Here is a 21,694-nt window from a genome sequence, read left to right on the forward strand (position 1 = left end):
GCTGATTGGATAGCATTACTGCTACTGAGAGCTGATTGGACAGCATTACTGCTACTGAGAGCTGATTGGATAGCATTACTGCTACTGAGCGCGAAGTGTGGCGTTACTGCTACTGAGTGCTAATTGTAGCATTACTACTACTGAGTGCTGATTGGTTAGCATTACTGCTATTGAGTGCTGATTGTTGCGTTACAGCTACTGAATGTTGATTGGGTAGCATTACTGCTACTGAGTGTTGACTAGCGTTACTGCTGCTGAGAGCTTATTGTAGTGTTACTACTACTGAGTGCTGATTGGTGAGCATTACTGCTACTGAGAGCTGATTGGGTAGCATTACTGTTACTGAGTGCTGATTGGTTGGCGAGCTGATCAGCTCACTGACTGAGTGAAGCAGTTTGCGCTCACTGGTGTCATGAATGTACGAGGTGCCAATATAAAGTCCTATAACCCTGTTCATTTTGGGCTCGCACGACAGCGCCCTCTAGTGTTTGACAAACCCAGGAGATACTATTCTGTCAAATTTTAGATTTCTGTCAAATATATTACTAAACATGTAGCTGAAACTAAGAAGCAATATTAAAATATGTTAAGGTAATGGTATCGCCCATCCTAGCTTGTTTTGTTGGTCTCGTTCCCTTTATGTAATCTGGCTCACTGAGAAATCCTGAGCGTTCGCACTGCCATTTTATTGTATGAGTGGAAAACTGACCAAAACTTGACCCGAACCTGTCCATCTTATCCTTCACTCGGCGACTCAACACCCATATCTCCCCACAAGACAACTTTGCAGTCTCTAAAGCACCCATCAGAACACTCCATCAGATTGATCTGCGTGAGATACACGCACAAAACATCTCAAAGTGAGCATGTGCAGCGCCTCATACGAAATCTCTGCGAAATCACACGCGTGTACGGGACAGTGTACGCGCCTATCTTTCACGGTCTTTGTTCCTCTTGGCAGTTTCTTTTCAGATAAGGCTTGTTTTGGATTTTGTCTTTATTCACATCATGTACTCTTTCCATGTAGCCTAGACGTTACACTCGTGGAGCTGAGGAGCCAAAAAAAGCCTGAGTTAGACTTAAGAATGTGAATGCAGGGTGTAAAAACGCATCGGCATGTGCACATGGTAGTTTATCAAGAGAGCTTAAATCCAGTTTTATATCACATTTTTAATTTTATATCACTTCTCTTGATCTAATGTTTGGTGCTATGGAAGCCAGTATGTGAAAGAGATGGACCATGCGACTGTCATTGGAACACACAAGGTTGTTTGGAGCGGTATGTGTTGCGGTTGGGACTCACAGAAAGGTTCTTTAGAAAGGTTCTTTAAGAAATTCTATGGAAAAAGAATGTAAAGGTTGCTTTTTCTCCTCACCGGTTGCCTCATTCAGGATAACTTCCTCAAGATCCTCAATGGGAAGCAAATAGTGTACATGAAAAATTATAATTGATATAATCATGCCTGAACTCACAATAGCATAACCCTGGCATCTGACACGTTTATGGCAGGGTTATGTCAGTGTTATATAGCAGGGTTCAAGTAAAGCAGGGGTGTCCAAACTTTCAAAGAGACCGAGATCATACTGTGCCAAAATACCGAGATATTATTCAAAAATGATTCAAAATATTACATTTTAGAATATCCGTGCATAGAATTAGGGCTCTCTGTGAGCTGCTGTGTTTCCTATCATAGTGTAAAAGATGCACAAGACTTATTGTTGGATTGCTCAGATTTGCTCAATTTGGTAAGCACTTATACAAAAAAATTCAATTGTTTAAGAATAACAGTAAAACATTTTTGTATATTAAAAGTATATTCTTATTCAAGTTTTTACTTACATATAATTTGTTAGGTAAACTTAACAAAAATCTATACTTTTGTTAGACTTTGTGTTCTTTACATATCAAGAGCGGCGACTGCATTCAGAAATCACTTTATTAAAGCATAAATACCCACTTTTATATTAAATTCATTAATTGTTTGGAATATGAGACACATGCATTTGCTGTGGCTCCCAATGGAAAAGAGTTCAAACTTCCATCTCGTCAAAATTGCTAGTTCTCAGTGTTAAATTTGTGCTTTATGGCTGTAGTTTTGACCAGACTTCCTTCAGTAAGCATGTCTAGTCAGAGAAGAAAAGTTCTTTAACTTGAGCTAACTTCGTTACCACAGTGTGGTTTGTTACACTGTAATTTTACGTTACTGTTGCCACCATCAGGTGAAAGGAAGAACTGCAGCATACTAATGACAGGTCATTTATAACTCACTCTGAAACAGAAGCCACCAGTAGGCCTCATTTGGTCCCGGGGCTAAACTTTGGACACCCCTGAAGTACAGTGTTAAACCCATACAGAATCATGTACATATTTAAGGAATAAGCAAACACTCCAACACGGTGGAAACTGTTAGCATGTCACATTTGGCTTTGGGTGCTACGAATTTTGAATCTTTTTGTCACAACTGTAGAGTAGTATTTTACTTTTTTCTTTTTTTTTTCCTTTAGACACCCTAAACATGGTTATGGACTACTAATACATTTGTTTAAATGTTATGTTCACTAATAAATAAAGTTTATAATGTGACGTGTTGTGTGACCTTCTTTGTGTACTAACATGGATAGTGTGAGCATGTTCCCTTTTCTGGTGTTACAGTTGCCCTCAAAAGTTAATGAAATAGTTAAAGGGGAATTCCACCAATTTTTCAAAATCTCTGTCATAATTAAAATGTGGATGTAATGAAAGTTATTCAGAATGGGTTGATATGAATGGTTCATTATAGAAATAATGTGTCAGATTTCCTTATAGTGGTGCTAATAGGAACCAGGGGTCACCATGTCTACAACACAAATATAGCCATTTTATTTACTAGCCCAAACAACAGTGAACCTACATGTGTCTGAGTTTTTATATGTAGTGCTGATCGTAAAATTGTGGTAAATCTCAAAAATTACTTTTCGTTGGGGACTATTTTGTCTTACAATGCCCTGCATGTACCTCTGCACCATGAAAGAAGTTTAAATAACACATTTTAGGCCAAAATCTTGATGACACAATGTCTCAGGCCGCACCTGAGGCATTTTACTCTTTAGAGTAAGAGTAAGTTCCTATCACCACCACTGGGAACGGTTCTGACTAAGTTTCTTCAGAGAACGGCATTTCACATCAAGGCCCAATCCCATTTCTTCTTTTTACCCCTACCCCTTGTTTTCGAGTGTCACCCTAACCCCTTTGAACTGAGTTACAAGGGGTAGTGGTTGAAATCTTGCCCTACGAAATGAGACCCTCAAATAAAAAAAAAATAAAATTAAGTAAAACTGCTTCATTAACAGCTACTAGCGGTGCTCAGTAGGCGACCCAGCCCGTCTTCAGTGATAGCAGAGAAGGGAAAAGTTCAGAAACAACCTCGCTGTTGGGCTTTAGCTACATATTGCGCATCAAATGCTTTTAAAGAGGGGGATAAGACAATCATTTACTATCGCCCACCGCTAATTCTTTGGTGATACGAAGCTGAGGTCAGCTATTTGCCAGCTTCTTGCTCGAAGTTTCCCGTTCCACCTTAAATGGTGCAGCAGTTACATTCCGGCGCTTCAGGCGTCAACACTGCTGGACTATTTAAGGTGGAAAGGGAAGCTAGCTAGTAAGATAGCTACCGAAACATTAGCATGCTATTAGCGATTTTTTTATGCTTGTTATGAAGAAAACGACCATAATAATAATAATACAACAACATTAAACTAAGATAATACGATAGTTACTGTAATTTTTAACGGAGAAAATTCTCACATTTGTGTGTTTCTTTGGTCGCTCGCGCAGCCATCTTGCCGGTTTTTCTTTTTTCCTGATAACACTGTTTGGAGTGTGACTCTGAAAAACCTCCGTTTGGAGGGCCATGTAGCCCTAACACTTCACCCCACCCCTCCATCTCAACAAAAATTGGGACACCCTAACTAGACGTGAACGCGCAAAACAGAGGGCTAAGAGGGCTAAGTGGTAGGGGAAAGGGGTGAAATGGGATTGGGCCCAAACCTGCTATGAACGACTGTTTACATCTTGATTTGAATTGCAGAGCTGCAGAAAGAGTTCCCCAGTAAGGACTGGAGGTCAGAACCATGGCAAGAGTAAACTGCATGTCGTGATAAGCATGCTTGAAGCAAAAAGTTAGACAACAGATTACTTGTCACCATTCACAGCTTGTTTTATGCCAGTGGGTCCTAATCAAAGTTCTGGGCACCTCATTTCAGGCACACTTTAGCTATAACTTCTAAGACCTTTACTGGTTATCAAACAGGAAAACCCTCTCCAAATGTTTAAAAACAAACTACTTTATTTGATTCAAAATTTTACAAAGTCAACTAACGTATCACGTCCAAAACAATAACAGATCAGAAATACTTTGACAAAATAGACATACACAGGTCAAGCCTGAGCAAGCGAGTGCATTCAGTTGACATTTAGAAATGACCCCTCCTCTTCAGTACAGTAAGCCCAGTTCCTCTTGTCTCCTGTTTTTGTAGTAATTCAGCAGTGCTGGTGTTTAGCTGGTCATCATGCGGGGTGCAATGCTCATAGACATCAGTTCCTGAAACAGAAGCTTGCAGGCGTACGGCAGCCGGACCAGAGAAATCTGTAACGAGCACAACCACGGACGAGAGTTATGTTTTCCCCACATTACTGTGGCAAGAACATGGTAAAATATGGTGATGCGAGACAAGCATTCAGACACTGATATTTAATATATTTCATGTGGGTATAAAACACAATGTCTTTTGACTTTATACTTAAAAATATAAATACAGACTTTATGTTCATAGGCATAAACAAATAACATTAGAACTTTGTTGCAAAGCTGTTATTGTGGAGATCACAACGAGCTGAATTATTGCCAGACTATTTGTTTCATCTAAGCAGAATACACTGTCCAAAGAGTTCGGAGTTGTATAAATGCCTGTGTGCAAATTATGGATGCGCATGTCTATGCTTTTTTGCAGCATTAAAATAGTTTTCATGTAACCTTTGTTTATATTTAATATGGTTTCTCAAATGTTTTTCTTCATTTCTTTTTTCCTCCACATATCTCTGTGGAGGAAATATTTATGCTTATAAATATGGACAAAAAGTTCATAAGTACACAGTCAAAACAAATTATGTGTGTACAGCTCTGTTTGTATAAAACAGTGAGGCCAAATATAAGAAAAATCGCCTACCTGAGTCTTGTTACGGCAGCCTCTGCACTCGTAGGTGTGCGTGCGAGTGTTAGCGATGGCCATTAGGCCGCACAGGTTGCACACATGCACCTGGTAGGGGTCAGAGGCCTCGAACAGACGCTCCCTCAGGAACTGTGCAGCTCCATGAGCAATCTGGCAATCTCGCTCCATCTCTCCAAAACGCAGACCACCATCACTATAAACCACACATAAATAAATATAAACCTAAGCAAAGACAAGCAAATGGGAGCAATATAGAAGTTGAAATCACTACAGTCATTCGCTGATATAGTCACAGGAGAACTTGCTTCTATGGCCTTACATTATGGCCATTCTTTTGGTATTTCACAAAGCTGGATAATTTAAGCCTAAATTGAGAGATAGTCCTGACTTCTCCTTCCATTTGAACTTTACAAGTTATCTGTCTGAACCGAGAAATCCTAAAACACTCTACATAAGCAGAATAAATAAGTAGTCATGTTGTGATGACATAAAAATTCATGAGAAGTGATAAAGGCAACAATCTCAGAAACCAATCTCCTATAGCAACTGGTAACATCATTTCTAGGAGAAATTTTTTGTGATTTTAATGCGAAATTCTGGTGCACTCTTGAAATTAAAATACAGGGATAACTGCTGTGGAATTAATTTCATTGAGTTCAACAACTGTGCAAATGCCCGTCATTTGTGTTCTACCTGCTTAATAAGTCATGCAGTACTTGGACCCCAATGATCGCCATTTGGGATGTTTTTGCTCTCAAAGCTGTTGAGAGTTCACAGCTATCAGTGTGTTCTACATGTATTTCAGAAGCAAATTAATGGAAACTGGTTGCCTTGGTTGTTAACAATGACAACCTTTTTTGCCCACCATTCAAAAGCTACTGAAGAAAGAAATCCAAATATGTGAAAACAAAACCAATTCAAGTTTCACAAAATGTGGTTCTTTTAAAATTTCAGTAACATTAACTAAGATTTGACTGGCTTATTAAAAATAAAATACTGGATTTGTTGGTTGGCCAAATAATGACCATGATCATCCACTGGATCAGAGATACCAACTCTCAGTCCGTCTACTTCAGATTCTCCTCCGAGAGTGATGATCGACTGGCCAGTCACTTCACCAATAGTTCAGTTTACTAGCAATGATGAACAGGACCAGAATTCCATTTGAATTCCAGATTTCAGTATCTCTGCCCTAAATCTTTATGGCTCTTATGGAACAGTCTGAAAGAGTTTGATTAGACTGGTCACCAGTAGAAGTGCTGTTCTGATTAGCAGCGTGTCTCACCGTGATCTGCCCTCCATAGGCTGCCTGTTGAGGATCTGGACGGGACCACGTGCTCGTGAGTGGATCTTATCGTCCACCATGTGCTTCAGGCGCTGGTAGTAAGTGGGCCCGATGAAGATCTGAGAGGTCAGTTTGCGACCCGTGAACCCGTTGTACAACACCTGGAGGACCAGAGAGAAAGCAGTGTGACAATCAGTCTACTATAACAATGGTAACTGCTGTACAGAGTGTGTGTAAGAATCAGTGGCATAGCCAGAATTTCGTTTTAAAGTGGCCTGGTTACAGATTGAGTGGAGGGCAGTTAGTTAGCATTAAGGCCCAGAGACATTGATATAGCGAGGATGACAACCACCAACTAGCTTACTTTACTGTTATTAAATCATTAGAAAATAGACCACCCACATACTATATACACACACACACACACACACACACACACACACACACACACACACACACACACACATGAATGCTTACCTCACATTTAACTGGCTAACATTAGTTACTGTATCAACTCACAGAAAACTACAGCAAAAAAGAAAATTAAAGGCTAATTAGCTAGAGGTGTAGATCTCTGGGTGTGAAAGTGTAGGGCAAATGGTTGAAGATAGCACATTTTACATCACTTTCACAGTTTTGAACTTTTTCTTCACTATATCCAAGCACTACAACTCCTTAGCTAAGTAACAACAATAAAAAGGGAACAGGATGAATATGTTTTTGGGGCTGGTAAAATTTTGCTTTGCATCATTTTGTTCAAAGTATTTATCCGAGTTGAATAAAACCAGTTCGATTTCTTGTTACCACGTGAAGTATTCTGGTATAATTTACGTAGTTTAGGTCAAACAAACCATTTTTACAGTGTTGCCCAGAGGAACTACCACTACTCAGCCACGTTCTCAATGTTGTGTCTTTTTTGCTGGACTGACAGCGGCATGCAAACACTGCCATGGCGATATTGTCGGCCAAATATTTGAGATCATCTAAGGAGAGATTTGTCAATGTATTATTTATTTAAGGATGCAAGAACAAAAGCAGCACCTTTGTCATGTCAATCTTGCAATTTCATTGGCGTCTTATCCCCCCCCACCCCTGCCTTATATGTGTGAGAAAGACCCCTCACCTCGTTTCCTCTCAGGTGGTAACCATACTCCGACAGCAGGTTGGAGACTTTCTGCACATTCACAGCATCATTGAAAGGTGTGGCATCACCGATCTCCCCCTTGTTTGCAGACACCTGGTAAAAGCCAGAAATGCACAGGAAGAATGTACAAAATTAGGAAATGAGCAGTCTGACCATTTGTGCTATAAAATATACACTTTTTAAACAATGTTCAAATATTCTAACAAGAACTATAACTATGGATTATTAAAAAAATAAAGAAATAAGTTTACAATTTATTTATTGCATATAGCCAACATAAAATGTTAAGCTTGTTGACCTACAGAACAATAACTTGCATAGCTCACACGACAAATCTGACTCATCTTGTTGAATATATATATATGGAGCATTCATTCAGAAGGAGTTCAAACTGCGGTCCAGCAGTAAAGAAAAAAACTACTTAAAAACCAATTACATGGGCTGTCCCAAACTCTAAGCCCTAAATTTCAACCTGTGGGGGAAAATTTTTTTTTTTTTTGCATTTGCACTACCAAAACAGTCACTAACAAAACATTGGGTAGTGGTTTGATTGTTTTCGAAAGTTCAATCATTTGCTTATGTATAAAATATAAATAAGTCATAGGCTCACTCAAAGCCAAAGGACTTTAAGTCAGTTACGCATCAAAAATGCGTCTTCAACTCTGAACCAACTCAGTAGAATGATCCATATATATAGCTCTGCTTACATGCTGCAATTTCACTTGAGATGTAATAAGCCAACAACAGTCTGGGGTACTACATCAAACTAAGTCAAAAGTTTATTAACAAATAAACATAAAATACATTATTTCATAAATTCCACAAATTCCAAGATGAGTTCCATCATCCATAAAGTCACATTAACAACACTCCATTTCCCACCAAAGACCAAACAAATATTAATAAATAATTTAATCATTGAGAATTTTTATACCTTCCCCTGCAGACACTCGATCAAGTGACCGACTGTCATTCTGGAGGGGATGGCGTGGGGGTTGATGATGATGTCTGGAGTGATTCCCTCACACGTGAAAGGCATGTCCTGCAGAGAAAGATCCACAGTTTATAAAGACAAGAACTGTTCCAGAAAGCTGTACTGCATTTGAAACTGCACTAACAGATGCCTTCCAACAAAAACAGTGCAGCAAAAATATACCCAACAGTAAGAACACTTCCCTGACTCTCCGTAAACTATGAGCTAATCCTGCTGTCTCTGTGACGCTGTGTGGCCCAGAACTAATAATAAGTTACTGGCAGTACAGTTTTATCGTTAGTGTTGTTTATAATAGATCTGGCATGCGAGTCCAGTTGTTGTTGGAGAGACTCGTCTGTGTTTATTAAGTACATCCTGACAAACATGTCAGTCTAAACAAACCAACATCAGAGACCACGGCCTGACCACAGATCTCCAAACAAACCGGACAGGACCTCAAGACAACTAATTTTGTGACTAAGTCTCTATAATCTCTCTGTAAAGTATGTGATCTTTTTTTTTTTCCTTCAAAAAATCCCTAAAATAGAGTTTTGAGAATTTCACATTTGGAGGTCAAACTATGATTTAAAAATCAAGAGCCTAGTAGGGCCATACAATACATTGTTAACATGTCATCATAACATCAGTCTTTGCAATACTAATATTATATTATATTATAGGTATCTGAAATATACAAAGGAGCCTCTAACCAATCAGAGTGTTTTAATATATGCTGTGAGCATCCTGACCAATACCAGGTGTTCTTTGGGTGTTGGGATGAATTAAGATATTCACATTATTTAACTAACCTTAATAATTTTGGTTCAAATTAATGTAGGACAATTTTGTAATAAATTCAATATGGTATTTTGTCCATATTGTGCAGGTCTAACCAAAATACTCAAGTACAGCTTTAAATCCCTCGCTAGATGCCCCTTTTCCATTGATAGACTGAATTATCTTGAGGAAAATTATCATCTGAAAATACTTCTGGGTGAACTTGACACATTTTTTATTTTCCAACTATAAGATTTACTGCATGCATGACTAAATTAACAAAACGTTCCACGCTAAAAGTGTACATGCTTAAATCAGATTAAAGTAATTGTAAAAAAGATTTTCAAACACAAACAAACTTAAGAAATGGCACTAAAGTGCAGTCGGCTTGGTGTCTTTACCTCCTGCCTGTACTGAATTCCACAGGTACCCTTCTGTCCGTGTCGACTGGCAAATTTGTCCCCAATCTGAGGGATCCGGACTGAGCGAACCTGCAGAGGGGGGACAAAAAAAATAAATAAAATATAGAGAAGTTATTACAACTCCACAGGCATGACTTCAACTCAAATGTACAATGACTAAACAAGCATCTGCTTTCATTTAGGTCGATAAATCGGTCAACAGTTAATCACATCATTGGCATCATCTTTACTACAGAAACAAGACTTCTCAAAACCTCTAACTTCTTTGGAAAAAGAAAAAAATAGAACAACCCAGTCTTTAGTGTCATTTCAACACTCAAGTAAACAGAGCAACTTGCCAAACCCCTCAGGGTTTGATTTCAGCACAAAATAATATCAATTTTTAATTTACACTTATTTAAAAATGATTTGAAAAATAATTAGCAAATATCAACATTTGTAAACAAATATTCACAGCAAAACTTACAAAAACCTCAAAGAATCCCACTGTATAATTATAATGCATTATAACGTATTATTAAAAAAAAATAATCAATCCTGTCATAATTATTACATAATCGGCTGATAGCATTCATTTGAGCTGGCATCAGTTATTTAAGCTGAATGCAGATTTCCATGGCTGTTAGCTTTACATGTCATATGTTGACACTGCAACAACTGGGTTGCGTTTTCATCATTTAGTCAAATGGCGAGCAACGTTTGTTTTTCCCGCGTTTGAGCTACAGCTGTCTTTTTTGGGAGTGACTAAATATTGACAACAAGGAAGTAAATCAGCCAGTACTGTAATAGCTGACTACAATAAAATTATTATTTATTTATTTTTAACAAAGCTGTTAATTGCAGTTCTTTAGATTGGGACAGTGGATCTGGAGCCCAACGCACCCGGATCTTGCAGAATTTGTAGCCCTCCTGGTTGAGGGTGACCATGACTTGGTCGACGATGCCGGTCTCGCTGGTGCGGAGGAAAGTGCTGCAGTCCCTCTTGGTGTAGCGCCGGTTCGTACTGTCCAGCTCATCGTCATTCTCGGGAAGAGTGACTGTTTTACCAATGATTACATCCTCACCGGACACACGTACACCCGGGGCGATTAGCCCGTCATCGTCCAGCTTATCATAAATAGCATGCCGCATGCCTGGAGCAAAAGTGTGGGAGAAAATAAGAGAAAGAGAGATTTGTTAGACTCTGAGAAAATGAGGAAAGAAACGTGACTAAATTAAATTAAGAGTTAAAATCACTTCTCACAGTGAGTGGGTGAAACTAATAAAAACATTATCTTAAGGCAAGATGTTACAGAAAGACTATCTTGTTTGACCAACTATTTTTCAGATGAATGTCAATCAATTCAGTGGTTGGTATAAGCGTCAGACTGGGGTACTACACTATACTAATGAGTGTCCTTGGGCAAGACTCCTAACACTACAGATGAATACATCGGTAACATGCTCAATTCAAAGGTCTTTATGGTCAAGAGAATCTGCCAAAAGTTGTAAATGTAAATGTAGTCCACGTCCACGTCCATGCAAGCCTAACCATTTTCCAAAAGGTAGCAACTTTCATTAAAGTTTAGCTCCGCCCACACTCAGAACAATAATGTGTCATATCACTGAAAAATTAGTGTCCTGTATAATCTAAACTAGAACATATTTAGAATACAATTATGTCTTGCTTCCTTTGCACTAATTACATCCAAACAAATGGTGCAAGTTATCTGAGATCTCAGTGGGTAATGCTGGGTCCCATTTACAAATAAAAAAATTCTCAGCTTCTATAATACATGCTTTCATAATGAAAAACATTTGAAATCCAACATCATACAAAGGTCAGATATTTAAGCAGATAATGTCTCATTTCCAATATTCACCTGTCGTGTCTTGCCTTTCGGGTAAGATAAAATCTAAAGGATAGGATTCTGGTGTTTCAGGACTGAGGAAAATCTCACTAAGTAACTTTAACACTCTGCCCCATTTATCTTCAGTCATGTCAATGTGAGGTACATGCTAGAACAGATATAAAAACCATGTCAAATACAGTTTCTATGTCTGATGGCTGACATGTCTACTGATATAAAGACTATATAATTCAGCTGTTGTCACAGCTTGGTCAGCAGGCTTTGCTAGAATTCACGTGGGCGTTCCTAACAAACTATATACAGCTCTTAGGTTTCACATCCAAGAGCTTGTATTGTTTTGGCAAAATAATTTCTAACTTGATACAACTTAACAGGCAGCTCACCTTGACACTCTTCACGCTTGGGTTTCTCAAAGATCTCCTCCTGGTCAAAGCCTTTCTTCGACTCCTGCTCTTTATAAGAGCGATAGAACACAGACCTGAAACCCGTTCAGACAGTCAGCGTTTCATGAGGCTTTACATATAAAATGTTAAAAACCTTCACAAATCAAATTAACCAAGAGAGGCAGGGCTACCTGAAGAAGCCTCGGTCCACAGCAGAGCGGTTCATGATGACGGAGTCCTCCTGGTTGTATCCAGTGTATGATGCAATAGCCACAATGGAATTGATCCCTACGAAAGGGAGGAGAAAGAAAGAAAAAAGGTATTTTATCCTGCAGATAAGCTGTTTATTCCAAGCATATACACTTCTTGCCTGATAATAGGGTTTTCTAAGTAGGGTGTTTAATGTTTAAAGATTATAGCGTCACCTGCTGGTAGCTCTCGGAAGCGCAGGTACTCCATGGAGCGAGTGGTGACCAGAGGCTTTTGGGGGTAGTACAGCACATGGGCCAAAGTGTCCATGCGAACATGAAAGTTAGTGATGTAGACTCCCATAGCCTGCTTCCCCATAGCAGACTGGTAAGTGTTCCTGGGAGACTGGGCACAGGAAACAACATGGTTATATATCTCCTGAGTGTAGTAAATGCTGAAACAAGGGCCTGCTTGTGCAAAGAAGGGCACCAAATAGTGCAACTACTGTAGGTGCTGCAATTTTGAAGGGTATTGGGGTCTTCTGTATGCTATAATCATACAAATGCATAGATCACTACTATTCAACACCCAAAGGCTTCCAGGGCAATCAATCCAAGGAATATAATAATCCAAATTAAATTTCAGAGTTAAGTAAACCATAGAAATTTGGTAAATGTTTTAAGGTTAGATTTGGCCCCATCATTTGATCAAGAGGGTAAATAAAAGCATTGCTCTATACGTATACGTTTGTAATCAATTGTTAAAAGGATGTGTGTGTGTGTGTGTGTGTGTGTGTCATTAATCAAGACAATAGTGAATATGAAGGGTATGCATGTACCTGATTGTGATCAGGGAAAGGAATAATGGAAGCACACACTCCCAGGATCATGGAGGGGTGAATCTCGCAGTGAGTGTAGGTGGAGCAGTACGCCACACCCTTCTCCTGGAGGTCATCTGGGGTCATGGCCAGCATTACAGTTTCCTCCTCCAGCGTATCGATATACTCCACCACCCCACTCGCTACCAGGTCCTGCCAACTACACACACACACACACACACACACACACACACACACACACACACAGCATAAGAAAAGGGTTTGGGAGTAGCTTAAATAGAACTATTAGGCTGTTTCTTCAAGTCTACACTTACTGAATTGCGACCTACACAACATGTATGACAGCAAGGACTAGACGCACTGGGACTGTGTGCTCAACATAGCCATAGTATATGGTAATAAGCAAACCGTTAGCCTAACAACTAAGAATAAACAGACAACATATTACACATTACAAAAACATCATCATTTAAAACATCTTAACAAATGTTTAACTACTACAGATAACTCACATAAACTGATTTATTTATATATAAACAAAACATGAACTGTGCAAGCAACAAGCATAAAGCCAAGATTCTCAAATGAGAGCCATGAGACAGCATTGAGCTGGTGTGTGTGTATATTATGGAGAGCCATGTACCTGTAGTTGTTGTACTCTCGTTCTTTGAGCTGGTCAATGTGGCGCCTCTTCAGCAGAAGTTTTTGCTTCTCAACGATGAGCAGCGGCCTGCAGATCCGTCCGGCATCTGTATAAATTCGGATCTCTCGCTCTCTGATGTCCCGGATCATTGACACCTATGCAGAAACAAAGCATGGGTCAGTCCAATTTAGGTGGCTGCTCATTCAGAAACAAAGCCCTGTTTACATTTAGGCTAGGACTTGGTCTTCTAAGAAACATTACAACACTGACCAAGAAGAGCTGAAAAGGTACACTAGACCATTGCCTGATTTTATTTTATTTATTTCTTACAGAGATATTAATAAAAGTAGTCTTTGCAGGCCTATGTGGTTGCATTACTAAAAAATGTTGCTGTATTACTGTATGCTAGTTTAGTCTCCTCAAGTTTAGTCCTACCTTAAAATTTCCAAGTTAAAAACTCTCTCACCTCCGATACAATGATGTCCATCTGTCTCCTCAGTTTCCTCAGCGTGTTCATCAACTGTTCAGGGTCTTTGTGTATGCCCACCCAGCAGCCGTTCACAAAGATCTTAGTGGCACTAGACAATTACAAAGAAAACCACAGTCAAGATGTTAAACACTTCGCCTAACAACTTACTGACAAAGCTTTCAGAGAGTCTGGACAAAAGCCTAAACCTGTTTTATGTTCAAGTTAGTTACTCATTTTACTTGATATGCTTGTTGAAAACTAATTACAAACTAATAACCACAGTTGCACGTTGACTATGACTAAAATCCAAAACCACCGGATTCAGAAAAAGGCTAGCCCTAACATTAATTACACTAAAATCCCTCTTTTTCGCTCTCTCCCACTAATGAAGTGCTGCCCTCTAGTGGACAATGCACTGACTCTGCAATGGCAGCAGGTGAGATCTCCTCCAGGTTCTCCATGCTCCACTCCTCCAAGAACTCTAGGATGGGGGAGGGCTGGGACCCCACAGAGATGTACGCCATCAGCGCCAAGTTTTTCACCAAGCCTACAGCATGACCCTGCAAGCAACACACAAATGCAGAGTTTCATTTTCAAAAAGAAACAAAAGTTATTGAAATTTTTCATTCTAGTCAGAACTGTGTTAAGGAGTAAAAGGACACACCAGTGAAAAATGCTAATACTGGTATTAATGAACTTGAACTACTACGATACCACTGGGGCTTAAACTCATAGGCAGTTTTGAGGTATGTCAATACCCAGTGAGCTGTCCATAGACTACTGTCTAGGTAGAGTAATTACACCAGCAATTTTCACTCCCTGCAGGCTTAGATTACCCAGCCAAGATTACAACCTAGTGCTAGCTAGGTAGTTAGTCAATAAAAGTATCAGGGCATTTAAAGTCATAACATGAGACAACAACACTAGCTAGTATGCTAAGAATACTGTTGATGTACAGTAGAGGTGGCACAGACTAGTCACCTCTGTAGGCAATCAGTTTTTCTGCTAAAGTACTTTATTAGCATTGAAGTACTGCATGAGCTGAAACTAATTCTACTGCAAGCTGTGTCAGACTGCACTGAAGTAAGCCAGACTCGGTAGGGGTTGACAAAGACCATCTATGATAGGAAAGGGCAAAACAGCCAATCACAGACCATTTAGCATGATGTTCGCACAACAAAAACAAACTTCTATTAAAGAAACGTGTATTACCGCATGTAAAACAGAAGAATCTCATTTACTTACTACCTATAGCTTCGAACAAAGTTAAAGTTCAAGTTCAGGAATAACTTCTTAAAATGAGATATTATGAACACTTCCTGGTTCAGGCCCACATCTTGCTCTTAATTGGTGAGTACAGATGCAATTGCTTGCTACCAGCATATCTACGACTACTAGTATTTAGCTTCATGAACAGTCGCCTGTTCCTTATCAAACTGATAACCCTAGTATACAGAAGCACAGACACCCAGAGACAGTTTAAATTCTCAACGAGTGGAGAGTTTGAGAGCTGCAGTGGTTTTAGAGTGCAGTTGCATCAGACAGTCTGTGTACTTCTGTGGGCAGAGTGCCTAAGGCTGAAAACAAAACCAACAAAACCTTTTCAGAAATGCACATCTCAACCACCCCAATCCCCATTAGCAAGCAACTATATCAAAAGTACTTTTTTATATTGTAAGGACGACTAGTTGACTACCTTTTCAAATGACTAATTGACTGGCAAATTCATGCAATCCCTAATGTACAGCAAATAAAATCATGAAAAAATTAAATCTGTGTGCATTTATTACAAAAACAGAAGCAAACTGCCATCATCCAATTTAATACCTTGCAATTCAAGAAACTTTACCATATCCCCCTTCTGCAATGAAAACTTTCAAGAAGGCTTTTTGTCACACTGTACTCTGGGACTGCCTTACACCAGATCATTTGCTGGTTTAAAATACTGCCTACGTAGGCCAGTCACTATGAATTGAGACAGCCTTGGTGTGAAGCAAATCCTTAAATGCAGGCGTTAGTGATACCTCTGGGGTCTCAGCAGGGCACACCATGCCCCACAGTGTGTTGTGGAGCTGTCTGGGCTTGGCCAGCTTGCCATCTCTGCCAATGGGGGAGTTTACACGCCGGAGATGTGACAATGTGGAGGCGAATGTCAGCCTGTTCAACACCTGCAGAGAATGAAGTTATTGAAGTTACATTAAAAAAAAAACAAAAAAAAACAATGATTAACAGCAAAAACTAAGTAAATACAATGTACAAGAAATGCACACATTTCCATTACATTTCCTGAGTAACCTGAGCCCACATTTTCGCTCTAACCCAGTTCCTGAGCCAGGAATAAAAACACTACCTGGCCAAAGTGTTTTGAGAGATAAAAAAATGAGTCCAAATCTCTAAACCATCTTTACAGAGTGAGGGTGCAGCACGTAGTACCTGAGACACTCCAGCTCTGGCCTGGTGGGCCTTCTTTACATCACCCCAGTTGCCCGTGGCCAAAGAATACTTCAGCCCATCCGAGATGATCCGGGTTTTAATGGCCAGCTCTAGGTTAAAGTCCTTCCCTCGGTCAATAAATTTCTGTGCATAGATCCTTATCTCCTTCAGCAGGTTCTTGAACATTCTGCAAGAAAATATGCAAGTTTTAAACAAAGAAGCAGAGAAGGGCCTTTTGCAATCACAAAACCACTAAAAATGCTCTAATAGCTGCCTGAAGATGGCATCATTTGGTCATTTTTTTCTTTCCATATAAGTTATGGAGAATTCAGAAAGCATGCAAATCCACTCTACTCACCCTCTGAAAAGGAAGGCAAGTAGAGGCCCTGCCAGGTCCAGCCTTTTGTTGCCATAGTGATCTCTGTCATCCAGCTCTCTTCTGCCCAGAGCTGCGAGCAGGAGCCTATGCACCATATAACTACATAAAAAAGAAAAAGAAGAAAGTGAAAAAAATGAACTGCACATAAATAGACTTCTTTTTGGTAAATACACCGGGGGGGCTTCAAACTTCCCACCCCAAAGTTCCCCCCACCTTCGGAGTGCATTGTCAGAAGAGAGTTTTCCTAATTTTTCAACTATGAAAAGTTCACTCTAGTAACAGATGGTAATTTTTCCACTTAGACCAGAGTGTCCCTTCACACGTTCAGATTTTCAGTAAACACTAATGTGCCATACATGAAAAGCAGTTCAATTTAGGACATTTAGAACAACAGTGCACCCTGCTGCAGAACTCACCCTAAAAAGTAGGCCTTCTTGGTCTCACAGAAGTCAGAGACACCCACATGGGGCAGAACTTCCTTCTGCAGCACCTCTTTGGCATATTTAATTCTTCTCTCCTTGGTGACACCAGGCTTGGCTCCTCTTGAGCCGATGAAGTTCAGAGCTACGTTCTGCTCCTGGATCACGAAAGCCTCGTCCAGAGATGGCTTTACCTAAGAAGACAGACAGAAAGAGATGATATGAAAACAAATATGCAAAAGGAAGTGGCTCAATTTCAGAAAAAAAAGACTCAGTGAGACCCTGCAAAATCCACAGTTAAAGGACTAGCAGCAAGTTCAGAATCACAAAGTTAGTTTGTGCAGCACAGTAATGTTCTTGGGTGAAAAGCTTTTGTTGTTGCCGTAAGAAACGTTGGCCTGGTGATTTGATATGCGGCGAGGAATCTTAAAACAAAATGTTTAATGCTGGTAAAAGGCAAGACATTACCATCTCCATCATCTCTGGGTCATCAAAGTCATAGATGATGTGCTCCAGGATGTCCCTGTCGGACACAAAGCCCAGGGCACGGAACACGATGATGATTGGCACTTCTTGTCTGATGTAAGGAAGGGTGGAGACGATTCTCTGACCAATGGCACTCTTCTTCACCCCCTGAAGGGATTTAAAATTTTGAAAAACATGACCACTACAGTCAACGTCCAGGATACAACAACCTTTAGGCTCAAACTCTAAGCAATAAAATGAGTAACTTTTAAACAAAATGCAAGCTCATTTTACACTTTACTCACAAAGATTTAACTGAATAAATATTTCAGTTCCACACATGATCACATTCAATATTCGTTAACTTACTCTTCACAAACTCTGTTTCAGAGCAAAAAGGTATGAGGTGAAATGTGATGTGAAATACGACGACAAGATGATTAGCATTTGTCTGTTTATCGTAAAGACCAAAGCTCCTATACAGAACTTTTTTTCAGGTGGTATAATATTTGAGTATTTTCCAAATAATGCTTAACAAATTTGAAAATTAAATTTGACTGAAATGCCTATCCGTAATTAATACGGCAAAATAAAAGTGAGGTAACAAAAGATAAAAGGACTAGTCTAAAATGCAGTAGGGAAATAAATGTTATACTTAGAGAACAGTACAAGGCGAATGGCAATGGTAATAAAATAGAGCAGCAACAAAGAAGGAAAAGATAAAGGAAATGGAAGGGCAGGGAGAATGCTGGGTGTGGGGCAGGGGAGACAAACATGAGAGTTTTTGTGTGAAATCCTGCATGTGCGTTATCTGACCTGTCCTCCTCTGGCCATCATGCTGACCCAAATCGAGCTGGTAGGTCTGGATGAATTCTCCAGACATGACCTGCACTCCGCTGTGTACGCATATTTGGAATCTTTTTTGGCAAACACATATACTGTGTTGGTGGCCATCTTTTCCTGAGCAATGAGAACCTGCAAGCACAAACAGAGTCATATATTAAAGCACCAAAATGATTGTCAAGATCGTCAAAAAATTACTACTGAAATTGTTACTTTTTCCCAGCAAAACCCTGACCTTCTCGGAACCGTTGATGATAAAGTAGCCTCCTGGGTCCAGAGGACACTCATTCAGCTCACACAGATCACGATCTGTCAGGCCGCTGAGCAAACAGTAGGTGGAACGAAGCATGATGGGAATCTTGCCAATGAAGGTTTTCTGGTGCTGCGTCTGAAGCTGCTCCTCTCCTTCCTTTATGATGGTTTTAGTGATGTCGACATACAGAGGAGCCGAGTACCTAAACGGAAACACATTATTATGTTAAATCTTATGTAATGTGTAGAAATCTTATCTTCTTTTTCCAACCTGACCAGATGCAAACAAGATTTGCTTAATCAGGTATGGAAATCTTTCCTTTAATAATACACCCTTTTAAACCGCTATGTGACTGAAAGACTGGAGAAAAGAGCAGGTGAGACAGGCTCACGTGCACCACAACAGCTGCACTCACGTGAGGTTTCTGAGTCGAGCCTCATTCGGCATCATAGGTGAGGGGGCTCCATCCCTTTCCCAGTGCGTAGGCTTGGACAGGTAGATCTGCTCGAACTTCAGCAGATACCGTGGCTGCAAAGCAAAGCCGCAAGATTTGAAACCGAGTGAACTTAATAGCCAGGGCACAATATCAATCTCCCCAGAAATGTGTAATTTTCTGCAGAAGAAATGCATGTGTGCTGAAGCTTACCGGCTCCTCCACCTCTCCAGAGGTGTGTTGAGCCTCAGCCTGTAGGTCTATAGGTGGAGCGTCCTCAACAATCCTCTGAACAGACATCTGAATGAACTCATCGAAGGAGTCCAGCTGCTGGCGCACCAATCCCTTCTCGTCAAAATAGGAACTGGAAGGAAAACCGCGTTGTAAACATCATTAATCAACAGCATACACTGCCCTGGGCTTGGCCAGTAGGTTTTTCACCTGAGGGTCTAAAACTATTGCTTTGTTTTTTCAAAGAACATTAATATAATTGACATCCCACATTGTTCCACTGCTTTCTCCACTTCCACAGTCTACATGTGTAATTGGGGTAACTTTCTAGGGTGCAGCACTAGAGATGGTAGTACACCATCACTTCTTGTCAGATAAAGACAACAATAATTATCCAATATTCTGCTTTAAAAACTAATAAGTACCTCTACATAGCAAAAAACACTATATTCAAACTCCACATTAAATCCTAACTGTATCTCCCAGAAGCCAATAGTAAAATAAAGGGAAACAACTACTAAAGTACCTGATAACAATCCAGCAGGCTTCCTGCCACAGATCAGGGGTGATCTCATCATCATCTTCATCATATTGGATATCTGGAGGAAATGAGGAAAGATTTTATGTTCGGTATAAATCTGAGCACAATAAACAGAAAATACAGTTATTGAAGACCACTTTCCATTTAAAAGTCAATTTTAAGTCTTTTTTGAGGTGATACATTAGCAAGGCACCTACAAACAGCTTTATAGGCTCCAAAGTAAAAGCATACATATACAGTATATACACTACTGGCACTTTAAATAAAATTATTCAGTCAGATGCTGAACAACAAAAGACCCTAAAGTTTTTGTACTGAAACTTCCACTGGTGCTGAATAATAGGATTAACTTCTTAGATTGATTAAGTCTTCATAGCTTGCTGTAATAATGCTTTGTGTGTTGTGGGTCCCTGTAGTGCAGCTCCTATCTTTACACACCTGGTAAAGATTCTGACTCTGATATTACTGACTTTGGAATCTGGAAAGGTTTCTCCTCTGCATTTGTGGACACAATTCTAATTGTGTTATTAATAAAAACACAACAAAATACCAATATTTAAACATTACCAAAGCATGAAACACCCACAGAAATGCCTTAAATTCTGTTTATTACACAAAAGCCACAAACTTAAAAAAAATGATTCTTCAAAAGGTTCTTTGGTAACAGCACTGGTTCTATTTACAACCATGAGTTCTATATAGAACCATTTCATGCTTAAATGGCTCTTTGCATGGTGAAGTGGTTCTTCAGATTGACGGAGAATGTTGTATATGGCTCTATACAGCACCAAAAAAGGGCTCTGTAAAAAAAACATAGTTCTTCAAGGGTTCTTTAGCAAAACCAATGGATCTATTTAGAACCATAAATTCTATATGAAACCATTTCATGCTTACATGGTTCTTTGCATGGTTAAATGGTTCATCACACTGATGGAGATTGTGTTATATATGGTCCTATATAGAACCTTTTTAAAAATGGTTCTATGCAGCACCAAAATGAGGTCTTCTATTGCTACGACGTCAAGCTTGTACTCATGGTGCTAAACAGAACCACTGCCTTTACTCAGGAACCCTTGAAAAACCATAATTTTAAGGTGTGTAACCATTTCTGTCTTAAACCCCAGAAAACGCAGTTAGAGAAGCTAATTAATGGAAACCGGCGCCGCTAAGCTAACAGGCTAACCAGCTCCGTTGTGTTTACGCATCATCGTGATGCCTTACACTGCCTTACAAAGCAGAAACAGACCGCAGCTACTTTTACTGCCTCGCACATACCTTCATCTTGGTCATACATGTTGTTTTTTTTCTTGTTTGTGTCCTTGTTTACGGTAAACAAGCAACAAACCTTCTCGGCCAAAACGCGCTTTATCTGCTCACTGAAGCACAGACTACAGTGAATGTCGTCACTTCCTGTAAAGGCGTCAGAAGTTCGTGTGTAAAGTTGTTTTTAAACAACTTATAATTAAATGTAATGTATATTAAGACATTTTAACGAAATAATAATTAATATGGTTTT

At 39.6% G+C, this 21,694-nt stretch overlaps 1 protein-coding gene across 1 annotated transcript; it reads right to left on the reverse strand.

Annotated features, from left to right (window-relative positions):
• Nucleotides 1-4,307: 4,307 nt before the first annotated feature.
• On the reverse strand, nucleotides 4,308-21,571 carry polr2b (RNA polymerase II subunit B). The gene is made up of 25 exons (XM_036589181.1): nucleotides 21,454-21,571; nucleotides 20,164-20,236; nucleotides 19,620-19,770; nucleotides 19,389-19,501; nucleotides 18,956-19,175; nucleotides 18,694-18,852; nucleotides 17,881-18,045; nucleotides 17,410-17,606; nucleotides 16,973-17,092; nucleotides 16,615-16,801; nucleotides 16,206-16,349; nucleotides 14,602-14,741; nucleotides 14,179-14,290; nucleotides 13,713-13,867; nucleotides 13,070-13,268; nucleotides 12,468-12,636; nucleotides 12,234-12,330; nucleotides 12,043-12,137; nucleotides 10,692-10,942; nucleotides 9,789-9,878; nucleotides 8,572-8,679; nucleotides 7,617-7,730; nucleotides 6,494-6,654; nucleotides 5,206-5,401; nucleotides 4,308-4,625 (listed from the first exon to the last, which is right to left on the reverse strand). Exons 1-25 carry the CDS (start codon nucleotides 21,470-21,472, stop codon nucleotides 4,536-4,538), a joined length of 3,525 nt encoding a protein of 1,174 aa, XP_036445074.1. The 5' UTR covers nucleotides 21,473-21,571; the 3' UTR covers nucleotides 4,308-4,535.
• Nucleotides 21,572-21,694: the final 123 nt, after the last annotated feature.

Source organism: Colossoma macropomum, unplaced genomic scaffold (genome assembly GCF_904425465.1).
Source record: "Colossoma macropomum unplaced genomic scaffold, Colossoma_macropomum, whole genome shotgun sequence".
NCBI lineage: Eukaryota > Metazoa > Chordata > Actinopteri > Characiformes > Serrasalmidae > Colossoma > Colossoma macropomum.

Bases quoted from the DNA above. Each gene is read 5' to 3' on its own strand.
- polr2b (XM_036589181.1), bottom strand. The intron at 19,502-19,619 runs GTAAGCTTCAGC...TTTGCTTTGCAG, and splicing joins CTGGAGAGGTGGAGGAGCCG to CCACGGTATCTGCTGAAGTT. The intron at 16,802-16,972 runs GTGAGTAGAGTG...ATTTTCTTGCAG, and splicing joins CTTGCCTTCCTTTTCAGAGG to AATGTTCAAGAACCTGCTGA.